General features: G+C 39.5%; 1 protein-coding gene across 4 annotated transcripts in view; it reads left to right on the top strand.

Annotated features, from left to right (window-relative positions):
• Positions 1-746: 746 nt before the first annotated feature.
• The window catches only part of grb14 (growth factor receptor-bound protein 14), a 60,467-nt gene continuing 37,403 nt past the window's right edge, over positions 747-23,810 (top strand). The window contains exons 1-3 of one of the 4 annotated variants that reach the window (XM_053496386.1): positions 1,014-1,176; positions 9,731-9,968; positions 11,386-11,494. In XM_053496386.1, the coding sequence (XP_053352361.1) occupies positions 9,760-9,968; positions 11,386-11,494 (318 nt within the window). In that variant the 5' untranslated portion in view covers positions 1,014-1,176; positions 9,731-9,759. Of the gene's footprint in view, positions 800-1,013; positions 1,177-9,621; positions 9,969-11,385; positions 11,495-23,810 lie in introns of those variants that run through there. The other 3 variants (XM_053496387.1, XM_053496388.1, XM_053496385.1) reach the window with 3 other exon arrangements.

Raw genomic sequence — 23,810 nt, 5'->3', positions numbered from 1 at the left:
GAGTGAATTTTGACTGGGGGTCCCTCAGTAGGCCAACTGTCCCTTGTTGGCCTACTGAGATCCCCTAGATTGATGGATTCATTATTATATCCTATATACCGCTTATCCTGTGTAGTGGGTCTCAGGGAGACTAGAGCCTATACCAGGACCTAGACCAGGGTGCCAATCCTTTGCAGGACACACGCACACACACACTGCATCCTTTTGGACTGGGGAGGAAACCGGAGGACCCGGAGTAAGCCCACCAAGCATGGAGAGAACTCGCAAACTCCACGTACATCAACCCGAGCGACCATGAAGGTGCTGGAAGACTGTGCTAACGACTAAGCCGCCGTGCCACCTATACACAGTATATGAGATAAAACTTCATTAAAAGTTCATTAAAATCTTTACGCCCAGATCCAGCCTTGTGGATTTGTGTCCTTTACACTATATTTATTCGACGTATTTTTTGCATGTATGCTGATGCTGCAGAAATTTTGTTAAATGTACGTGAAATAAGTGGTTGCGGTATTTCTTGGCGTCCCCACAGGACTTCACACTGGTCTTTACACTGTTTCTTTCCAGACACACACACAAAAACACAGATCAGCATTTCCATGCACAGCTCTTTATTTACGGCTGAACGTCACCGCGACGTGTCGTAACGCATGTGCACGACTAATAACAGGCGGCCCTTTAACCCAGCGCGAGCGCGTGAATTGAAAAAAAAAAAAAAAATGGGGAAAAAAAGCGCCGCCGTTTACCGGGTAGTGATGGGTGCACGAGGGAAAGAGAGCCGGTGGGAGACGAGCAGCAGGTACGATACCTCCATCACACGTTTACACTCTGGTGGTGTCAAGCAGATTTTTTTGTAGCGTGTTGACTGTGTACGCTGGGTGTTTCTGAGCTTTTGCCCCCTACAGCGTGTTGGTAATGTAACCCAAGCGCTTATGTAATAATGTGCTTCACGGCTGCTGTCCATAACGAAAGATTGCCGCTCCGCGCGCACTATGCATGCGTCAGCAAAAAAGTGCGCGAGACACATTTATTCCAGGCGTTAGAAGGAGACGACAGGACGCCGGTACCGAGGTTATATTTATCCTTTTTTTCTTGTCTTTTCTTTATCTGACACTTCGAGCGCATTCTCCCTGATGTGAGATTAAAGACTAAGAACGGATCATACAGTACGAACAGGTATGATTACACAACAGGTAGGCTTTTATTTTCGTTACGCCAGATCACCACATCATCACTACTGTACAATAGATTTCATTCTAAAGATTATTATTATACTGTATTGATATTTCAAAGTGAGAGCACCTCACCACCTCCCCTGTATTAACCTCTGTGTTATAGTTTTTTGATGTTCTTGCAACTCTTTGTTGAAGAATTTTGCACGTTCGTGGTTCATCTGTGGTTTAATTTAGGCAAAGTTAGGATTTTCTGAGGCATCTGACTCTCACTGTATACAGCTGACTGGTTTAAAATCATGGCTCTTCCTATACGTGGTTTAAATTACAGCAAAGTGTGTTTTCCCATATATCTTTGAAATTAAGGTACCAAACTGCACTTTTTTCTTGTTGTTCAAATATGCAACTTTTTTACCATTAGTGTGCATGTTTAATACTTTAAAATGTGAAGTGTAAAGAGATTATCTATTTTGATAGTTTTGCTGCAGTTGGCTAATTTATGCATATTTAAAGTCATTCAAATTACTTATGAGTAATGCCTTTTATTATGTGCCCTGTGATATAAAAATTTAATTGTGCCAATGGATTCAGCTTGACTAAAGCCAAAAGGCTCCTGCATCCTTACACTGCTTAGGGAGACAAAGGGTAGGTATGTTTCGATAACAACCCAAGCAAATTTTTCCCGCCTTGCTGTGCATATGAAGGCGGGAATCTATGTGGTACTTTGTGTTCTAGCTGAGCCCTGCCTTTGCTGACTGTTCTGTTTGTCTGGGTGCTAGACAAGCAAAGTGTGTTTGTGTGTGTGTGTAGGTGTGTGTGTTTGCTTGCAAGTGATTGCATGTTAATGCCACATTACAGTTAACAGGGTGAATGTAGAGATTGTAGTGCTGCAAGTAGTGGGCTGTGTGTTTTAGCTGGGAGCATGCTTCAGGCTATAATTACCTACTTTTTTGCATTACCTGCTTCATGCACTGAAATGAAAAGGCATGTAAGTCTACAACCGGTTCCATGCACGACATTCACCATAAACTGGTTTCACAGATTGTTAGTTTATTTTATAAAAGTCCCCTTTTTATAAGTATCACACAATAAGGACAATGCCATGTAAAGGAGGGAATTTATCACTTGACATTCACAATTTGGAGTCATTGTTTGCTCTTTTTGAAGTGAAGCTATTTTAGCACACGTGGATTAATCATTTTAAAAGGAGGATTAGTGTATAAAGAAAGCATGTTCTATAAGCTTCCTTTCGGTAGTTTTGCTTTATCAAGCAGAACTGATCCTCACATGGTTTTAAGAATGCAGTCAGCAGTGGTCTGCTTTAGCTGTATAGGATTGTGGTTAACCCAGTGGTTCCTAGCCCTGGACCTGCATTATGCTTACTTTGCTTATTTTGCACGTTACCTAATAATTCCTTAGAAATTAAAAGGACAGGTGTTCTTAAGGGATAGGAGCATCACTGGGCCTATCATTAATGTAAAGATGCTTAATTGAAATTATTATAAAAAGCAATGCTCAAGATTTGTTTTGGATGGAATTACACAATCATTTACGTTCCAAAACCAAATCCTGTATGTGGGAACATGTACTGTAGAAGTTCAGAATTTTGGTTTAATAGAATTTGACAACCTGTTCTCTTTCTCCTCTCACCTACTAAAAGGCCTTCAGTATGAGCTAGAAATATATTCAGCCATAAGCGTCTAAGCAAAACTACTGGAATTTAGGTTTGTAATTATTAGCACAAATCCTTGGTAAAGCCTCCAGCTGTAAAAGTCTAATCCTCCCTGTTCAGGAGTTCAGCGGCATAGGTTTTTTTGCCGTGCTTATGAATGACCTCATCTCAAAACTCCACTCTCCTGCAGAGAGACTCAGGGGAAATCAGAGCAAACCTAACCCACAGGATGAAGTATAGCGTAGGTTTCTTGATTAATCATTAGTTAATGATTAGAAAATGCAGACTGTAAGCTTTTTCCTTATGTTCAGGCTTCACTCTGTATCAGATAAACGCATGCAAATGCTGTTTTGGCTTATCATATTACTTGCTGGTTATATATAGGGCAAGCATGAAGCATAAATATATACGTATTTTATTAATTGGTCTATATAATGCCAGTATCATTTATATTTTTATCCAGCACTTTATGCTTACCCTGTAGGTTAAGCTATATTCAGGATATTTTTGGCACACAATGCTGAATTTGAGGTTTGTATTATATGTGATGCAGATGTTTTGACAAAAATACAGCTTTTGTCAAAACTACTTTTTAAAAAGAACATTAATATAGTAAACAATCATATTGTCATTATTAAAAAATCTTAATAATAATTATCATTGTGTGCATAATTAAGTGCTAGTGACTTTACCAAGAAGTCTTGTAGCAGTGGTCAATACATTTACTATTTCTTACATTTTACTCTGTATGATGCTTAGTTCATTTTTGACATTTATTCATATTGTTTATAGATTAATTTGGCTAAAATATCGAACAAATGAGTTTCCTCATATTAACTGCAATATTACTTTTCTTTCATTTTATAAAGAAAAAAAGTTTGTAATTAAGCAATATCACATCAGAAAGAGTAATGTTTTTCTGGTTATAAGCAAAACTCTGGTGCAGTCATAGGGTTTAAGATATTATAGCCATGCTGATAACCACCACAACAGCATGACCTCGAGTGTACAGATTGCTTTTATGCAGCAGTTCCACAAAAAGCATTTATTATAAACAGATTATTATTTGTTGGTTAATTTAGCCACTAATTATTATTTTTGTACAATGTATAATCTCTTGTTCAACACACAGAGTAGTGTCCTTGATTAGGAGTTACAAAGGAACTTATAAAACCATTTTTAAAACTAAATAAAACCATACGCTGGCAATTCATAATAACATATCAGATATGTTTTACCATCCATAATCACCATCCTGGGAATGCTTCTCATCCAATCAGTTTGGTCAGTGGGAACTCTTATATAATTATTATTAGGTATTAAAGTATACAGTGTTATTGTGTAATGAAGAGGAATTGTATTGTAATCTACTTAATGATCTCGACACCTAAGAAAGTACAGAGGCAGAAACAACAGATAAATGTTAAGGAATAAAGATGAATACACACAAAATATTTAAGCTAGGTTATTGTCTGGAAGAGCAAACAAGGGGTTTCGCTTATTTTAGCGATGACACTGTGTTCCCTAAATCAGGAGATTACTTACCTCAGCATCAGAATGGCAACGTCTAAACATGTTGCTATGAAAAAGACAGGTAATATTGTTTATTAGTTAAATATACCAACAACTTATAATTCCAGTGATTAATAATTACACTTCACATAAGATCCACATTTCTAACAGTCAATAAAGAGTTTCAAATTCTGATTGTGATTCAAGATAAATGTAGTTTACTGCAACTAATAAAGTACTTCAATGCAAAACTGTATTCTATTTATTTCATGGGGGTGAGCCCTCTGTACCACATTTATCCTGTTACAGAGAAATGCCTACACATATACTTTCACTCCACTTGTATCTCAGAGCACCCTCTGAAATGGCCTCATTTAATTCGATCCCAAATAATTTGCAGGTTATGCGTAAAATGTTTGCTCGGAGTGAGTGTGATTTCAATGTTCTAGTTGTTCTTTTTACTGTAGCTGTATCTGATTTAGATCTTTACAGCTTGCAGAAGTGTCAAAGCAAAACTAAACGTAGCTAGGCACTAGACTTGGTATAGGTCTAGTCCACACTAACACAGGCCATTAAGAAAACACTGTTGTAGTGTGAATGGAAAGCGAAAAAGGTTTTAGGATTATGTATCTTAGTATGTGCTCAGTAACTACTAGATCATTATGACAGTGTGCTTCTGTTTGTTGGCCAGAATCTTATATTAAGCCACTTCCAATCTGTTGGAGAGCTTGTTTCAAAATTTCTTCTTGGGTGATAATATGCGGGGCGTTCAAGTCAAACCGTGACTTGTGATGAAATTTGTCATGAATTAAGATATAAAACTAATTGATGTTTAACGACTTTAAACACAGTACGGTGACTCTATGCCACACAATGGTGCAAATGTTTTAAAGAAGGTTTACATCCATGAATGACGATCCTTCCTGAGGTGGCTGGGGAGCTCACTGCAGTTATTCCCATGAACATTCAGAAAGCAGAAAACCAATGGATAACTTATCAACTTGCAGGAGTGACCCATCTGTCTGTGAGAATGGGTTTCAATGGCCGAGCAGCTGCATCCAAGCCTTAGATCACCTAATGCAATGCAAAACATTGGATGCGGTGGTCTTCCTATTGTTCCTATTCATAAAAACAAAATATCTCTTAGCTCAACGATTATTGACAGTGTCGATTGATTGACTAGTCAAAACACACATTCGCTTCACCCTCCCTGACACCCTAGACCTAATCCAGTTTGCATAGAGAACAAAGAGTGCCACAGCCGACGCTTTTGCCTTATCCACACACACTGCTCTCACCCATCTGGACAGTGGGAACACACACGTGTGAATGCTTTGCGTCAACACCATCATCCCCTCCAAACTGGTTAAGAAACTTGCTGATCTGGGTCTGGATATCTCCATATATTGCAACTGGATCTTTGACTTCTGACCAGCAGGTCACTGGTGGTGAAAATCAGTAGCCAGATCTCATCATCACTAACCCTTCAGTATAGGTGCACCACTGGGGTGCATTCTCAGCTCTCTCCTGTACTCTCTGTTCACATACTGTATGATTGCATTGCTAAACATAGCTCAAACGACTTCATGTTTGCGGACGACACGATCATTATACAGTAGGTCTCAGCACAGATGAGGATGAGACTGCCTATAGAGAAGAGGTCAGGGCACTAGGCAGCTGGTTCAAGGACAAAAACCTTCTACTGAATGTCACCAGGACAAAGATGATAGTGATAGTGAAAGATGATAGACTATAGGATGGCGCCGAGGTTGAGAGGGTAAACAACTTTATATTCCTTGGCGCTCATATCTCAATTGACTTTTCCTGGACATTACACAATGACACCGTGGTAAAGAAAGCTTGCCAGGGGCTTCATTTCCTGAAGAGGCTGAAGAGGTTCGGCATGAAGACCAGCACTATCACACATTTCTATAGGGTCACCTGTACGGGACGGGATGTATCAAAGTGTGGTACTGTACTGTATGAGTACTGTTCCAGCCGAAGCCAGATAGCACTGAAAAAAGCGGTAGAAAAGTGGCCAAAATATCACTGGAAGCACGCTCCCGTTCATCTGAAATATATATTACAGACGATGCCTGCAGAGAGCACATAGCATAATCCAAAACCACAACCATCCCGCACACAGACTTTTCTCTCTTCTGCCATCTGGCAGGCGGTACAGGAGCCTGTCCACACACACCAAGACAGTTTCTATCTGAGACAGAAAGACAGTTTCTATCACCAGGCTATGAGGATTCTTAACTCGAATTGATAGGCTCAGTAATATAATAATTACATAACACCATGTTTCAGACAGTAAAAACTGTCACAGTATAAAAGACAGTATTCTTGTTTTAAAAGAATGGCTGCACCAGGACACTTTTAAATGTATTACACATACACGTTGACTGGCTCGTTTCGTCCTGAGCACTGTTGGCCCCGTGTTGACTTGCATATGACAAATAAACTAAAGTTAAAGCACGCCGCCACTGGACTCTAGAGCAGTAGAGACGTGTTCTCTAGATTGACAAATCACTCTTCTTTGTCTGGCCATTCGATGGATGAGTCTGCGTTTGGTGGTTGCCAGGAGAACTTGTACTTGTGCCAAGTGTTAAGTTTGATGGATAGGGGATTACAGGTATAACATCTGGTGTGGCATCGTTTTTCTTAGTTTCTGTGAATGGAACTCTTGATGCTTCAGCATACCAAGATATTCTGGACAATTTCTTGCCATTTGTGGGAACAGGTTGGGAATGGCCCCTTTCTGTTCCAACATGACAGTGCACTAGTGCCCCAGTGCAAAGCAAAGTCTATAAAGACATGGATGAGTAAGTTGGGTGTGAAAAAATTGAGTGGCCTGCACAAAGTCAATTTGGACGTTACTCAAGTTCATATGCATGCAAAGCCAGACAGGCGAATACTTTTGCCAATTTAATGTATGTTTAAAGGTATTTACATTTTATTTCCCCACATTTGTTCCATCCATTTCTAAAACTCCTCAACCAGATAGCAGAGAACTGATTAATGACATTACCTGTTTTGTGCGCAGGTAAAACTATAATACATGGCATATGTTGTCTTAATGTTTTTGGTATTTTTTTTCCTGTTAGGCTTTTTTTTCCTTTCTGTAAAACTTATTGGCATAGGTATTACACTGGGTTCCCTTCCTGTTGCAACTTATCTATTTCTCCAGGCTTTGGACTAACATTAAGGATGACCAGAATGTCAGTGGCTGGGTATTATACATGGGTAGAGGTCTGAGTCCCTTGCCCAAAGGCCCTACAGTGTCAGCGTCAGTGGTGCTTGATTCCTGCAATCAGCAACCCAGAGCCTTAGCCAGCTGAACGACTACTGCCTACCACATGAAAAAGTCATTAAGCAACAGAAAATGGTTAAGACACACACAATGCCTTTAAGTATCATCAAGCAATTTCCTGAAGTACACATAATGCCTGCCCTAAATGCGCTTATTTCCCTCTCTTATTTCTTTTATGTCAGTTTTAGCTTGCCTATGTCTGCAAATTGGATCAAGATAAGCTTTTTTACAACTCTAAAACATCTGCTTATCATATGATCATTATTAAACCTGTCTTCAGCCACCATAAACACCATCTCCCTGTGCGTAAAGTTTCTTCGGGTGCTCCTGGTATCCTCCCACAGTCCAAAAACATACAGATTAGGTTAATTGGCATTCCCAAAAACCCTGGAGTGTGTGTATGTGGGTGTGCCCAGCATGACCCTTCCATCCCATGCCCAGCAACCCAGCACCCGGTTGTACCCCACCTTGCGCCCCAAGTCTCCTGGGATAGGCACCAGACCCCTGACGACCCTGTATACAGGATAGACAATGAGTGAGTGAGTAAGTACTGTATACATTTTATTTATGAATGTCATGAGTTTACAGATCAGTTACTCAGTCCTCGTTAATAATTTGCACAAAATTTGATTGAAATACTAAATTTCATTAATGTATCTTAAACTGCTTATCACCCAATACTCCTTTCAGACCCATCTGTATGTGTCTGTGTATAAACATTTGTGCTAGTGTTTCTGCTGTCATGTAGCCAGTGTGATGATGGCTCCTGGCTTGGCTGTGCTCTCCAGCTAATGTAATTAGAAGGCATTTGCATTGACTGATTACAGAAGAATGTGACTTGGGTGAGTGTTATTTTTGGAGTCAACTTGGCTACTTGTCCTGGTCTTAGACATGGTAGGCTGTACTGTACACACATGTTCATCCTCAGTACAGGCTGCTTTATGTTAAGCTATGCATTTTTTTTTTCTGCTTTTACACTACAGGCTGCTTTTTGCAGTTTATGTTTATGGCTGGTCTCTAAAATTGATCATGTGGTATGGAGATTTCAAAATGATGTCTAATCCTTATCATTAATGTGAGAAATGCCAAACTGGAATACACATGCATTAAAAAAAAAAAAATAATAATTTCACTTTAAATATTTCTCTTTAAATCTGAACATTCAACAGGTTCAGACTTACTTTCTAACTAAATCTCTACAAATCTACAGATTTGTAGTTAATGTTCTTGAAAGATATGTCTAAAATGAATAACTAAATAATAAGGGCTTAAAACTGACTTCTGTGTCTTACTGCATCAAATTATATTGGTACTAGGCTGTTGTCTTTTCAGCTGATAACATATCTCTTTTTCTTTCTGACTGCCAAAGTCTGGTGTTGTCATCATTAGCTGTTTTTGTATAGAAGACAGTGACACACACACACACACACACATACACACTGCCCTCAGAACTTTGGATGCAGCTGATCCAAAGCTGTCCTTGTCCTAACGGACAAGAGGAATAGAGAAGAAGAGGGGTGGAGGGGCAAAATGCAAAGTCTGCGACAAAGGAGCAGTAGGTTTTACTGTCTGGCTGACCTCCAGGGCTCATTATTACACTAAGCCACATATACTGTGCTAATAAAGGAGAAGCCTTTTTGTAGGAAAGAGAAGATTCTGAGCAGAAATGCAAAATTAATGTTGCCTAAAAGTAAGAAAGAAAAACAAGAAAGAAGATGAGTAGTAATGCTCTTTGAAGCAGAACTAAGTGGAAGGAATGAAGCAGTGGAGGGGATTTTGAGCTGGGAGGCAGTGTGCGAGTGTGAGCAGTGTTCGTTCGAGAGTCATCGAGTTAAAAATAACTTTATTGTGGTAGATCATGTTTTGGTAGGAGGGACCTGCTTTCCATGCTAGGACAGCCCGTTGGGCAAGGGAGCAGTTTGCATGTGTGTTTGTGCGTGCGGGTGTGTGCACGCTGACAGAAGAGGAGTGAATGCTGTGCTCCGCTTAACACACACATCCACACACCCCTTTGTGCAGTTTCTCTACTACCCTGACGCTGTGTGTCCTGTGCTTTAGATGATGCGGTGGATATAAAGCTGGGCTCCATGAGTGCTATGAGTGACTCTCTGGGTGAGCTAGACACTCCAGGCAGCCTCGGCGAGAAAGCGGCCATATTTCGTGAAGGGAAGGGCAATGTAAGCACACTCAGTGGCACCGACCATGCCCTAATCGCTCTGCACTCACCCTACCAGCCGCCCAGTGCTGTGCACAACAGGACTGCCGCCGCTGCAGCAGCTCTCTGCAGGGCGAATAGGTAGGACTTTCCTCCCTCCATCCTACAGAATTCTCTTCTTGTACCTGTAATCATGTCTTTTCCATTAATGGGCTCTGTTTGACTTATTGATTATGATGTTTAAACAAGTCCTGCCTTGTGGAAATGAATGTGGGACAAGTGCGGATCTATAAGTGTGACTGAGCGTATACATAAGTGTATGTGTGCAAATAAGCAACCCTTATTTGCACACTGTTTTCCTTTTTTTTGTACAGATGTGTGTCTGTCTATGTAACTCACTTTTCAGCAGTTAATCTTTAACATATGTAATCGGTAAGAACGTCCCAACGAGACACAGAGCAGCCTTTGTGCTCTCGCACAAATTTGGCTGAAAAGTGCAGTAGACTTTGTCCCTGTAAACATCGTCTCAATGTTCAGGCTGCACTTCAAAACCAGACAGCGAACTGGACTCAAATCAAGCACCTGCTACTTTCCAGGCTGTGCTCAGTAACTCAGTAAGAGTGGTGTTAACAGAAGTTAAGAGATGGCCTGAACTGGGAATGCAAGGCCTCTGTGTAAAGTGTGTTTAAATTCCAAATTTGCAGCCTCGCCCCATGCCATTTTTCCATAGACACGCCAATTTTTGTTTGCTTTTTCTGGACACTACAGGATTATACAGTTACACAAACATGTTCTGCTTGTTTGTGGCATAAACAGCAACCAAAACAACCAAAATGGCTGACATGCTTTTTCATATCATAGACACACCCCAGCAAGAAACATGCCAGGGTTACCATACAAACACACAGCTTTGCAGTCTATGTTAATACCTTGTTGCTATGACATGTTGACATCTGTAAAACTTTCTTAAAGGTGTTAGAGAAGAGCTGGAAGCTGTTTGAGAACCAATTATGTGTTCAGACCAGTTCTCCTCCTTTATTGCACTTCTTCTACCCGCTTTCTCTTTCTTCATTTACCCTATTTCTTTCTCTTTTGCTTCCTGGGATATATATTTTTTAAAATATATTTTACCCTACATACAGTATGCAGTTTTACTGATTCATTTGAGCCCATGCATTCATTTCATTCATCATTACCAATAAAATTGCTTGAGGTTTATCGACAACATGCGGCCCGTTATTAAGGATGAGCTCACCACTCCAGCCCACTGCTCTCCAAGCTGCATGAGAAATTAGATGTCTCAGGTAGACACGGTGATGTCATCCCTGGCTTAGGAGAGCGTGTCTCCAGGGAGACAGCGTTTCACTCAGCTGGCCCACCATCAAAATGACCTCACCTCTGCCTCCTGCCCTGCAGCATAGCCTCTCAACAGCTCTGTGAATGCATTAAGAAAAACAAACTGTCTTAAGATGATTTGTTTTTAATAGTTCATATGATATGACGGCTTATCATGTAATAATGCCTTAAAAAATGTCTGGTTTTCTTTTTTTCTTGCTAGGAAATGTCAACAGGCAGAGGAGATGCAGCTTAATATGGTCCAAAACACCTTCTCAGACCTGCTTCCCTCAGAGTGTTTGTTACCCTGGACCAAAAACAGTTCAACTCAGGTAAATTAAGGCTCCCCATGTCTAAAATGTTATGGTTAAAATCATCAGTTCGACCTTAATAAAACAAACTGTATTTAATTAGTTTTAAATGAGCAGAAAAAAACAAATGGGGGCCATTATTACTTAACTTTACCCCAATGGCTTAGGTTTTATTTTAGCTTTAATGGTACAGTAGACACTGTTCATAGATCATAATGTTTTCAACTTTTCATGGTGGTCATAGTAGTTTCAAAGTTTTCAACTAAACATTATGTACGTGTAGTGGCGTTTTCAGCTTATTTCACAAATTTTCTAATTTAAGAGATAAATAGATATTTCAGACAAAGCTTCAACATTAGCTGGGTAAATACAGGCACATACCGTACGTTACCTAGTGATTACATATGCTATCCCCATGGTTCTTAAACTGGGGTCTGGACCCTCAAAACATAGCCAGAGCATTTTGCTTTATACTGGCGTCAATCAATCAGAAATACACAGCATGTGGACGCCTACTGTAACTACTACATCAAATGTGAGCCTTCCCCAAACTTTTGCCACAAACGTTGAAGCACAGTTAACACAATTATTGAGAATTTCTCTGGAACTAAGGAGATCATGCCTGTTCCAGCTTGACAATACCACTCTGTACAAAGCAAGTCCACAAAGACAAGGTTTGCCAAGTTTGGAATGGAAAAACTCAAATAGCCTAAACAGAGTCCTCACCTCATTGAGTGTGTTTCTACAGTATACACATTTTAAAATGTGACTAATACTAGAATAGTTTGATAAAGTTTGCAAAATAAATATCTAATGAGGGGAGCTAAAGTTACAGTTAAAGGCATATCTGGCTACAATAGGTTTTGGCATAATTTTAACTAAGGTGCTTGTTTTTTTTTTCTCCTTTTGATCCCATACTATGATTTGCATAACTTTTTGGCCAAAAGTGAGCAACTGTATTTGTGAAAAGGGATACTGGGAAATTGGCTGCAATGGTTTATTAGCCTTATTGCATGGGAGAGAGGAATGTGAGGCTTTAGATCACACCAGATCAAAACAGAATTTTCTAGAGAGCACTGCAGTTCTTTACAATACAAAGTGAATATCTGCTCCATTGGGAAACAATTAGATTACAAACAAAATATTCTATTTTGACTCACAGGCAGCAAAAAAAGCATGTTCGTTATCAGTCATTTTCTGAATTTCACTATGGTTATGGTCAGAATAGGCTAGCACAAGGTTTTTGGTCCTGTCGCAAATGGTGACCCATACCCTGTGGCCTAGCTCAAGTCCACACTTTTGTGATGTAATGTTTAGTGTAAAACTTCAAGGTGCATTTATTAAGTAAACAAACACAACATTTGCTTACATATAAATACAGTACATAGTTCCAGTAACATTATAATACTTTCAGTTACTCTCACTGTCATTAATAAGTATGTCTATTAACTCTAAGCACTGACTATATGAAGTTAGTAACTAGCTAACTTTGCTAAAAAAAAAAAAACATAGAAGTATTAACTTTTAAAATAAAAGCAAACATATATCTGATAGTTTAAATATGTTTAAATGAGAAAAGTTACCTTCAACAGCTAACAAAATCATATCTTAAAGCAACACCATTGTGTGCTGTAGAATTGTGAAAGGTAAAATTTCACTCTCCTGCAAAGGCAAGATTTGAGAAGGTCAGAAATTTTCTTTACAGTATAATTAAACATACCCTTAGCCAATAATATAAAAGATCTTATGCTACAATAAAGCTAAAGAGGCAGACTGACAATATGGTTAACCCTCTGGCTATACTGATAATGGTATTAAGACACCCCCCTCCCCTTTCTCCAACACACACATACTGTACACTCTCCACAAGCAGCCACGGTAGGCTATCAGTAAAAAGTAAACATGGTCAGTATGTCAACTTATCTCTCTACTGTTTACACTGTTTTAATGCCATGGCAACCATTTTTCAATGTATTAAGTTTTGTTTGCTTGTTAAACAAGCTGGTTAGCACTCCTATGCCATATACACTTATCACATACTGTACACTGTGCTGATGAACAAGATTCTGACCATATCCATTTATTTACACTACCGTTTAAAAGTTTGGGGTCACTTGCAAATTTCTTTGTTTTTGTATAGTGATTTATTTTCTACATTCTACAACAATACTGGAGATTTCAAAACTATAAAATAAGACATATGGAATTAGGTAATTATGTAACAACAACAAAAACAACATTTAGTTGTTATTTAAAGACACAGGTTTCTGTAATAGTTCTTGCAAGAACAGTATTGTCAAATGCATTTGCAAAATCCGTCAAGCACCATAATGAAACTGGCTCTCATAAAGACCATCCCAGGAGGGCGAGACCAAAACCTACCTCTGCTGCAGACAAGAAGCTTATTTAGAGTTATCAGCCTGAAAAATGACCAATTAACAGCACCTCAGATTAGAGGCGTTATGAAGTCTTTACAGAGCATAAGTAGCAGATACATCTCAATATCAACTGTTCAAAGGAGATTAATGCATTTTTTGGATGCCTTCAGCATTCCTTTACAATGTAGAAAGAAATAAAAATCAGAAACCATCATGGAGTTAGAAAGTGACCCCAAACTTTTTAACGGTAGTGTACACTGCTTCTGTGAATATCAAATAAAAATTATGGTAGATAAGCAATAATTAATTCTTCTGATAATCCAGAAGTTTGCTTGTTGTCATTGTAATTTGTCACTTAGATGAAGGGTGGTAAAAATGCTGACCCAAGCTTGTGTGTGTGCTTGTGTGTGTCAGAAAAAGCAGTGTTACTATAGGTTAGTATTGTTATTGTGGATATGCAATTAAACTTGCTTTAGTCATGATCACTATTTTCATTGCATTTATATATATAAGATACTGATATATTATGAGTTTCCTTTTGCAATGTTTTAACTGTTTAAATAGTCTTTGATAATGCTGTAACAATTCAGTGGTCTCTAATTCCCAAACAAGGCCACTTAATTTAAACTACCTTGAGTATTGTGTATTACAGTATGCGTTATTGTTTTATATAATGCCGAAATTTTAAAAAGTTCATAAAATTAAATAATTAAAGCAGCTAATAACATCAGCATACATGGCTCAGCTGAAATAATGATTCAAACACTAAGTATGTAACACAGAGACCTGCGTTTCTCAACAGAGCTGTTCTTACATCTCCATGGTCAGTCATCCATTTCAGCTGCACCTGGGAGGTTCCTCCAGCTGATAATGACTTAGCAGTTAAGTTTCTGTGTTTAGCTCGTCCATTTTCAGCAGTGTCTGGCCAGGGATGGGTTGTCCATGCATATTCAAATGCAGCAAACTTTAAAGATGATTGTTGTACAACATCAAATGCACCTTTCATTGGGATGCCAAAGTTTGCAATGCCACACTAACTAATGTTGCAGACATTAACCATTTTGTAAAGGTCAATATTTCACTTCTTATTGGTGGGGAACCTGGACCAGAATAGGGGTCTGCTGTCAAAGCATGCCTTATTGTAGATAAGAAAGTTAGAGGTTTCAGAAATATGCCAGAAAATGCTGGACTTTTCTTTTCCTGTCTCCAGCATGCCTGTTTGTCCTGCACGGGATTTGAGTAGTGGGACTTACCCTGATGCTTTGAAAGGTTTTTGAGTATACCTTATCTACTCTACAGAGAGAGAGAGAGAACCCTTAACTGAGTTGTAAACATTTTATCTTATTCAACTAGAGAGTCCTACTTTTGGCCCCAAGATGGTCAACAAGTAAAGTAAGTTAATTAAAGACCTTAGTCAGAACTTCCAGGTAGCTTCCTCCATAAACAAATCTACTGTTACAGATTTATGGTAAGATTTGGCAGCCTCGGTCTATGCCTGAGTGTCTAACCCCTTGTACTACATTACTCAGTGAAGACTATAATCTAGCAGGTCACGAAACACATCTCAATTTAAGAGCCTCAACCTCACAGGCCATGCATGTTGTGTCTTATTGTTCCATGGTTGAAATTTAATGATAGTGCCATATGTAACTGTGTTTCTATGACCCCCATATAACCACCAGATAGTCTTGTCTTTTAATATGAGAAGGTTTTAGAGAAGTATTGCTGTCTAGTGTTAAGTTATTTTAGGTGAATCTACGTGACCTTATTAAACAATCTTGATACAAGAAATTATTCAGGTGGTTTGTACCACACCTGGCCTATATCCTGGATTAAAATAATTACAGTTACATAAGTATGTAAACATATATAAAGTAGTTATAATTTACTATACTGGAATCCTTATACCCTTCAGCAAACATGGCACATGAAGAACTTGTGATTTTTCAGTACTAATGTGCTCATTTTTAATGTATCATTTGAATATGAATAGAGTGCTATGGAGATTGATTACTTTGGATCGTGTATTTAGCCCTAGCTATGCCAATTATGGCATTTACATTAAACATGGTGTGACCTCACCTTCAGGAAGGAAGTAAAGTGAGTTAATAAATGGCTAATGTTGCAGACATTAACCACTTTGTAAAGGTCAGTATTTTACTTCTAATGGTGGGGAACCTGGACCAGAACAGGGGTCTGCTGTCAAAGCATGCCTAGATGAGAAAGTCTGAGGTTTCAGAAATATGGAGCCAGCGTTGCCAAATGGTGCCTTTAAGCCAGAACATGCTGGACCTGTCTCTGGAGTGCCTGTCTGTCCTGCACGGCCTTCAAGAAGTGGGACTTACCCTTATGCTTTTGATAGGTTTTTGAGTATACCTTATTTACTCTGCAGAGAGAGAGAGAGAACCCTTAACTGAGTTGTACACATTTTATCTTATTCAACAACTAGAGAGTCCTACTTCTGGCCCCAAGATGGTCAAAAAGTAAAGTAAGTTAATTGAAGACCTTAGTCAGAACTTCCAGGTAGCTTCCTCCATAAACAAATCTACTGTTACAGATTCATGGTAAGATTTGGCAGCCTCAATCTGTGCCTGTGTGTCTGACCCCTTGTACCTCATTACTCAGTGAAGACTGTAATCTAGAAGTTCACGAAACACATTTCAATTAAAGAGCCCCAACCACACAGGCCATACATACTCTTAATTGTGTCTTATTGTCCCATGGTTCCCATACACAATCAGAGTCCTTGCAACTTACCGCATAAAAATTATGGCGATGTTCTACAGCACTGTGGATGACATTTCCTTAGGGTGAGGTACCTTCTTAATCCATGATCCCCTAGGAGCCCTGTGAGGAATGTCCACTTTGTATAGAAGTCCCTTAAAGATCCTCTATATGAGCCTTGTATGTAAAGGCACCACTGGGCAAAGAATGTCGTCAGCTTGACTAATAGACAGGCTGGACTTCAAGTCCCTTGTGTGACATGTCACTCTTTGTCTCCTCACCATGGACTTTATTTAAAGGTGAACCTTTATACTGCCGCTACCTGGTTGTCACCATGCACCTTCTCCAGATTTTAAAGAATAACTTGACCTCTTCACAGCAGATATTATACAGGTGTTACACACCATTCCTGGCTGTTAGAAGGGGTGAAATATAATGCTAGTGCCATATGTAACTGTGTTTCAATTACCCCCATATAACCACCAGATTGTCTCGTCTTTTAGTATGAGAAGGTTCTAGGGAAGTATTGCTGACTAATTAAGTTATTTTAGGTAAATCTCTTTGACCTTATTGGAAAATCTTGGTATCTTGATACAATACATTATTCAGGTGGTTCGTAGCACTTATATTATTATTATATATATTATTAGGCTTATATATATATATATATATATATATATATATATATATATATATATATATATATAATTATTATATTATTATTATTATATATATATTAATAGGCTTATATCCTGAATTAAAATACAGTAACTTAATTACACAAATATGTCAACCTACAGTGGTGTGAAAAACTATTTGCCCCCTGTCATGACCGGGGTGTTGTGGCAGGTGTTGAACGCCGTGGGCGGAAGGAGCAGGCATAGAGGCAGAGGGGTGGTGTTAACCAAAAAAGAGTCTTTTAATAAAGGTTAAACAAAGTATAAATAAAGAGACAAACAAAGGAACAAACAAACTCAAACCATACTTAACTTTGTGCTAACAGGGGCTCTCTGGCAAGACACAGACAGGGGAACAAACACACGTCCTGTGACGAGACACAGGCAGGAGGAGACACGAAACACGTCCTGTGGCGAGACACAGGCAGGAGGAGACACCAAACACGTCCTGTGGCGAGACACAGGCAGGGGGTTACACGAAACACGTCCTGTGGCGAGACACAGGCAGGGGACAAACGTAACAAGACACAAAACACGTCCTGTGGCGAGACACAGGCAGGGGACAAACGTAACAAGACACAAAACACGTCCTGTGGCGAGACACAGGCAGGGGACAAACGTAACAAGACACAAACGAGGCGTGGAGCTGAAACTAGACACTAGGGAGGACGGGAGACACTAGAGAGAACGGGAGACACTAGAGACACAGGAGACACAAGAGACACGGGAGACACTAGAGACACGGGAGACACTAGAGACACGGGAGACACGGGAGACACGGGAGACACGGGAGACACGGGAGACACGGGAGACACTAGAGACACGGGAGACACTAGAGACCAAGAGAGGGACAGGACAAGGGCTAAAGACATGGCAATCAGCTAGGCATGGCTTTTAGCTAAACATGGTTAAGCATTGCTTAACCATGGCAGTTAGCTACACATACACCTAGCTAAGCATGTCTTTAGCCCCAACATGCACTAAGCTATACTTACCTAATAGCTTAAACACACTAGGGAATAGGGGCACAGAAACACAGACAAAGACTACCCAGTGGCTAGGCGAGGCAGCCCTCCAAGACTAAGCGAGGCAGCACTCACAAGCTAGTCGTTACTCCAAAGCCCGGAGGGACCGCACTCTAAACCTAGGCACACTGGGACGCTAGGGGGAGAGGAAACACAGACAAGGGATACCCAGTGGCTAGGCTAGGGGACCATCAAAGGCTAGGCTAGGGGACCATCAAAGGCTAGGCTAGGGGACCATCAAAGGCTAGGCTAGGGGACCATCAAAGGCTAGGCTAGGGGACCATCAAAGGCTAGGCTAGGGGACCATCATAGGCTAGGCTAGGGGACCATCATAGGCTAGGCTAGGGGACCATCAAAGGCTAGGCTAGGGGACCATCAAAGGCTAAGCTAGGGGACCATCAAAGGCTAAGCTAGGGGACCATCAAAGGCTAAGCTAGGGGACCATCAAAGGCTAGGCTGAGGACACATCAAAGGCTAGGCTGAGGACACATCAAAGGCTAGGCTGAGGACACCATCAAAGGCTAGGCTGAGGACACCATCAAAGGCTAGGCTGAGGACACCATCAAAGGCTAGGCTGAGGACACCATCAAAGGCTAGGCTGAGGACACATCAAAGGCTAGGCTGAGGACACATCAAAGGCTAGGCTAGGGGACACTTAAAGGCTAGGCTCACTGGGCAACTCGGGGGAGAGGAAACACAGGATAGCTAGAGAAACAGAGGGGCTATGGCTAGAAGCATGCTAGTACTGTCACTGTACTATAAACTCAACATAGCATTTAGCTAATCATGCTCCTAGCCACACATACACCTAACTGCTTACCTGCTCTAGCTAACCACAAGAACACAGGAGGACAGGACTGAATCAGCTCCACTAACACAGACACACAAAACATACACAGAGACATTGCCAATAAGAGAGCCCAAGTCAACACAACTAAAATCAAAGTACAAATTAAACAAATAACAAAAACAAACCAAAATGCCCACATACTGACAGTGGTATTCCCAAAAATGCTCGACCCAGTTTCCCAGTCTAAACAGCTATTTATAGATTAATTGATGGCTACCTCGGTTTAGGTGTGCACTGCATCACCTGACCGAGGTGCCTGCTGGGAAACTGAGTCGGCCAACAAAAACTACAAAATAAAAACAGTGACCTCTAGTGGAGGACCCTTACACCCCCTTCTTGATTTCTTATTTTTTTTGCATGTTTGTCACACAAAATGTTTCTGATCATCAAACCCATTTAACTATTAGTCAAAGATAACACAAGTAAACAAAAATGCAGATTTTAAATGATGGTTTTTATTATTTATGGAGAAAAAAAATCCAAACCTACATGGCCCTGTGTGAAAAAGTAATTGCCCCCTTAACCTAATAACTGGTTGGGCCACCCTTAGCAGCAATAACTGCAATCAAGCGTTTGCGATAACTTGCAGCAAGTCTTTTACAGCGCTCTGGAGGAATTTTGGCCCACTCATCTTTGCAGAATTGTTGTAATTCAGCTTTATTTGAGGGTTTTCTAGCATGAACCACCTTTTTAAGGTCATGCCACAACATCTCAATAGGATTCAGGTCAGGACTTTGACTAGGCCACTCCAAAGTCTTCATTTTGTTTTTCTTCAGCCATTCAGAGGTGGATTTGCTGGTGTGTTTTGGGTCATTGTCCTGCTGCAGCACCCAAGATCGCTTCAGCTTGAGTTGACGAACAGATGGCCGGACATTCTCCTTCAGGATTTTTTGGTAGACAGTAGAATTCATGGTTCCATTTATCACAGCAAGCCTACCAGGTCCTGAAGCAGCAAAACAACCCCAGACCATCACACTACCACCACCATATTTTACTGTTGGTATGATGTTCTTTTTACGATATGCTGTGTTACTTTTACGCCAGATGTAACGGGACACGCACCTTTCAAAAAGTTTAACTTTTATCTTGTCGGCCCACAAGGTATTTTCCCAAAAGTCTTGGCAATCATTCAGATGTTTTTTAGCAAAATTGAGACGAGCCTTAATGTTCTTTTTGCTTAAAAGTAGTTTGCGCCTTGGAAATCTGCCATGCAGGCCGTTTTTGCCCAGTCTCTTTCTTATGGTGGAGTCGTGAACACTGACCTTAACTGAGGCAAGTGAGGCCTGCAGTTCTTTAGATGTTGTCCTGGGGTCTTTTGTGGCCTCTCGGATAAGTTGTCTCTGCGCTCTTGGGGTAATTTTGGTCCGCCGGCCACTCCTGGGAAGGTTCACCACTGTTCCATGTTTTTGCCATTTGTGGATAATGGCTCTCACTGTGGTTTGCTGGAGTCCCAAAGCTTTAGAAATGGTTTTATAACGTTTACCAGACTGATAGATATCAATTACTTTTGTTCTCATTTGTTCTAGAATTTCTTTGGATCTTGGCATGATGTCTAGCTTTTGAGGTGCTTTTGGTCTACTTCTCTGTGTCAGATAGCTCCTATTTAAGTGATTTCTTGATTGAAACAGGTGTGGGAGTAATCAGGCCTGGGGGTGACTACAGAAATTGAACTCAGGTGTAATAAACCACAGTTAAGTTATTTTTTTAACAAGGGGGGCAATCACTTTTTCACACAGGGCCATGTAGGTTTGGATTTTTTTTCTCCCTAAATAATAAAAACCATCATTTAAAAACTGCATTTTGTGTTTACTTGTGTTGTCTTTGACTAATAGTTAAATGTGTTTGATGATCAGAAACATTTTGTGTGACAAATATGCAAAAGAATAAGAAATCAGGAAGGGGGCAAATAGTTTTTCACACCACTGTATATAAAGTAGTTATAATTTACTATACTGGAAACCCTAGGCCCTTCAGCAATTCTATGTAACAAACATGGCACATGAAGAACTTTCTAGTACTTGGGTGCTCATTTTTAATGTATTATTTAAATATGAATAGAGTGCTATGGAGATTGATTACTTTGGACTTTGTATTCATCCCCAGCTATGCCAATTATGGCAATTGTACGTTAAACATGGTGTGACTTCACCTTCAGGCAGGAGGTGAAGTGAGTTAATAAATGGCTAAGTGAGTGTCTGAAATCAGTGGATTAAAGAAAGACAGGTAAAATGGAAAGTTCCTTGAGTGCTATTTTAAGTGATCTGCCGAGTGATACAGTTTGAGAGGCTGACCCAGACTCATTCTCATGCAGACATGATGACCATGTGGCTGTATAATTAACATCAGTTGTGTGTAGGGGTGTGTGATGTAGAGAAAGGCCAGATCAGCAGGCATTGTACAGTGTGTGTGTGTGTGTGTGTGTGTGTGTGTGTGTGTGCGTGAGTAAGTGAGTAAAACATAGTAAGGCTCTGTGTGTGTGTGTGTGTGTGTTTGTGTTTGTGTTTGTGTGTGTTTGTGTGTGTGTTTGTGTGTGTTTGTGTGTGTCAGAAAGGCCAGCTCGGGCTTGTGCAAAGGCTGAAATTGGAGCAGTACGCAGCAGAGCAGTGGAGCTTAGGGGCAGTATCAGTGCTGGTTGTGCGTACATGGGTTATAGCTTTCTGAACAATTTTCAGTTAAGTGATAAGGGCCATAGTAACAGGGGATGACTTAGTATCACACACTTATTTAAACTTTAAGAAACCAATTCAACAAAAACATTCACCTATACGGTAAATGGACACATATGGAAACACATTCTACACCCATATTAAATACCCATTCTATTACCATTAAATAAATAACCATTAAATTCTCTCTAATTGCCTATTTGAATTTTTTATTTTGTCACAGAGACACACACACAGACCATGAGGTGCGTAAGTGACTGAGAAAGTGTGAGACTGCGAGTCAAATGTTGACAATTATTTACTTTAGAGTAATAATAAAGAATTTTTTACATTCCAGTGTGGACACACAGTGGTGTGGGTCTCCTTGCTCTGACTGTAACAGGGACAGCTGCAGGAGGCTACAGTGAAACCTGTGAGTGCTTTGGGATGGGGATTGGTCTTAAATAACACGAGAAAAAGTTGCTAGATTTGTCGCTAATGCTTTTAACAAAAAAAAATCGCCAAGAGGGTTTGGACAGTTACCGGATTTAGCAAGAAAATCGCCAAGTTGGCAACACTGAGGACAGCAGTAGAGTACCAGAATATTCATTTACACATTAGAAAAAAATAATAACGACCATTCCGTCACACTGAGGATACTGTACGTTTGACAGAGGCTTATTTAGTGATAAGTGGTGATTGAGTCCAGGTGTGTGTAATCAGAAATCGTATGAGTGTATATGCTTGTGGTAAACTAGTCTAATACAGCTCACTACAGCTCACAGTTTCACTAGTTTAATAAAATAATTCTTACAAAAAAGTTAATCAGCAGAAAAAAAAGGGTTATAATTCTCCCGTTTCTTTTACAGTGAGCACTGCACTTTTCTGAACTTAAATGTGTTTTAAGGCCAGAAAGGAAAATGATTGATCAATCATGTGACCAATGAAGTCAAACAGTAGGTAGGGTATCAAACTGTAGGTCGGATTTAGAAAAACAAATTGGTTTCCAGAGAAAACAGGCCCAAACCTATATGTTTAAGTACAAAAGTAATGCATTACTGTAATATATTACTTTTGGCAGTAACTAATACAAAGTGAGTGAAAATTAAGTAGGTGTCTCTAAATAGACGAAAGTAAATAGGATTTTATATTTTTCTTGTTGATAGTACAGGCATTGGCCACAACACAATGTCCGGAGACAATAAAAAATTATTGACCACTGGCTCGGTGAACGATGCAAGATAGAGTATGCACGATAGATTTTCCTATATAAAAAAGTACAAGTACAATTTGTTTCTTATAACCTAAATTATTAGAAATACAGACTTTATTACAAATTTGTAATGCCTAGTTACTTTTTACCCACTCTATAATATAACTTAATATTATTATTAATCTAATATATTACTTTTTTTGTAGCTAATAATACATATTTACAGCTCCTGAGTGGCACAGTGTTAAATGGCTTGGTGCTATCAGGAGGTCGCAAGTAAAATTCTTGCTGTTTAGTTAATTTGTGCATCTGTAAATGTTTTATATATATATTCATATATACACATATATACATTGTTTATATATATATATATATATATATATATATATATATATATATACTGTATATATATATATATATATATATATAACAATGTATATATATGCATAAGTTCTGTTTACTTCCCACCTACTATTTAATGTCCTGCTTGCTGTTTAATTTTATTGGTCCACACAATTAAGCAATCATTTTGCTTTTTGCTTACTCTTTTGAGTAAAATCCCCATGAGCTGAAAGTGCTTGGACCAACTAAATATGTGCAAAGAGTGTGCATGTCTGTTAAAAGCTGAAATCCAAGGTAGACTGTGTCTTGAGAAATGGCATTCAATATGTTAAAAGTGAATATGTTAAAAAAAAAAAACAGTGAATATGTTAAAGCCAGTATATTTTTAGTACTGTTTTGCAGTTGAGAGAGTAAGTGAAAGAAAGGATTCTGGGCTACTGTGCATTCTTTATATCATGGAAGTTGATAGCTATTATGGCAGAT

This window comes from Clarias gariepinus, chromosome 5, assembly GCF_024256425.1.
Source record: "Clarias gariepinus isolate MV-2021 ecotype Netherlands chromosome 5, CGAR_prim_01v2, whole genome shotgun sequence".
In the NCBI taxonomy this organism is placed as follows: domain Eukaryota; kingdom Metazoa; phylum Chordata; class Actinopteri; order Siluriformes; family Clariidae; genus Clarias; species Clarias gariepinus.
The sequence above is the reverse complement of the archived record's forward strand: the minus strand, read 5'-3'. Positions and strand labels throughout refer to the sequence as shown.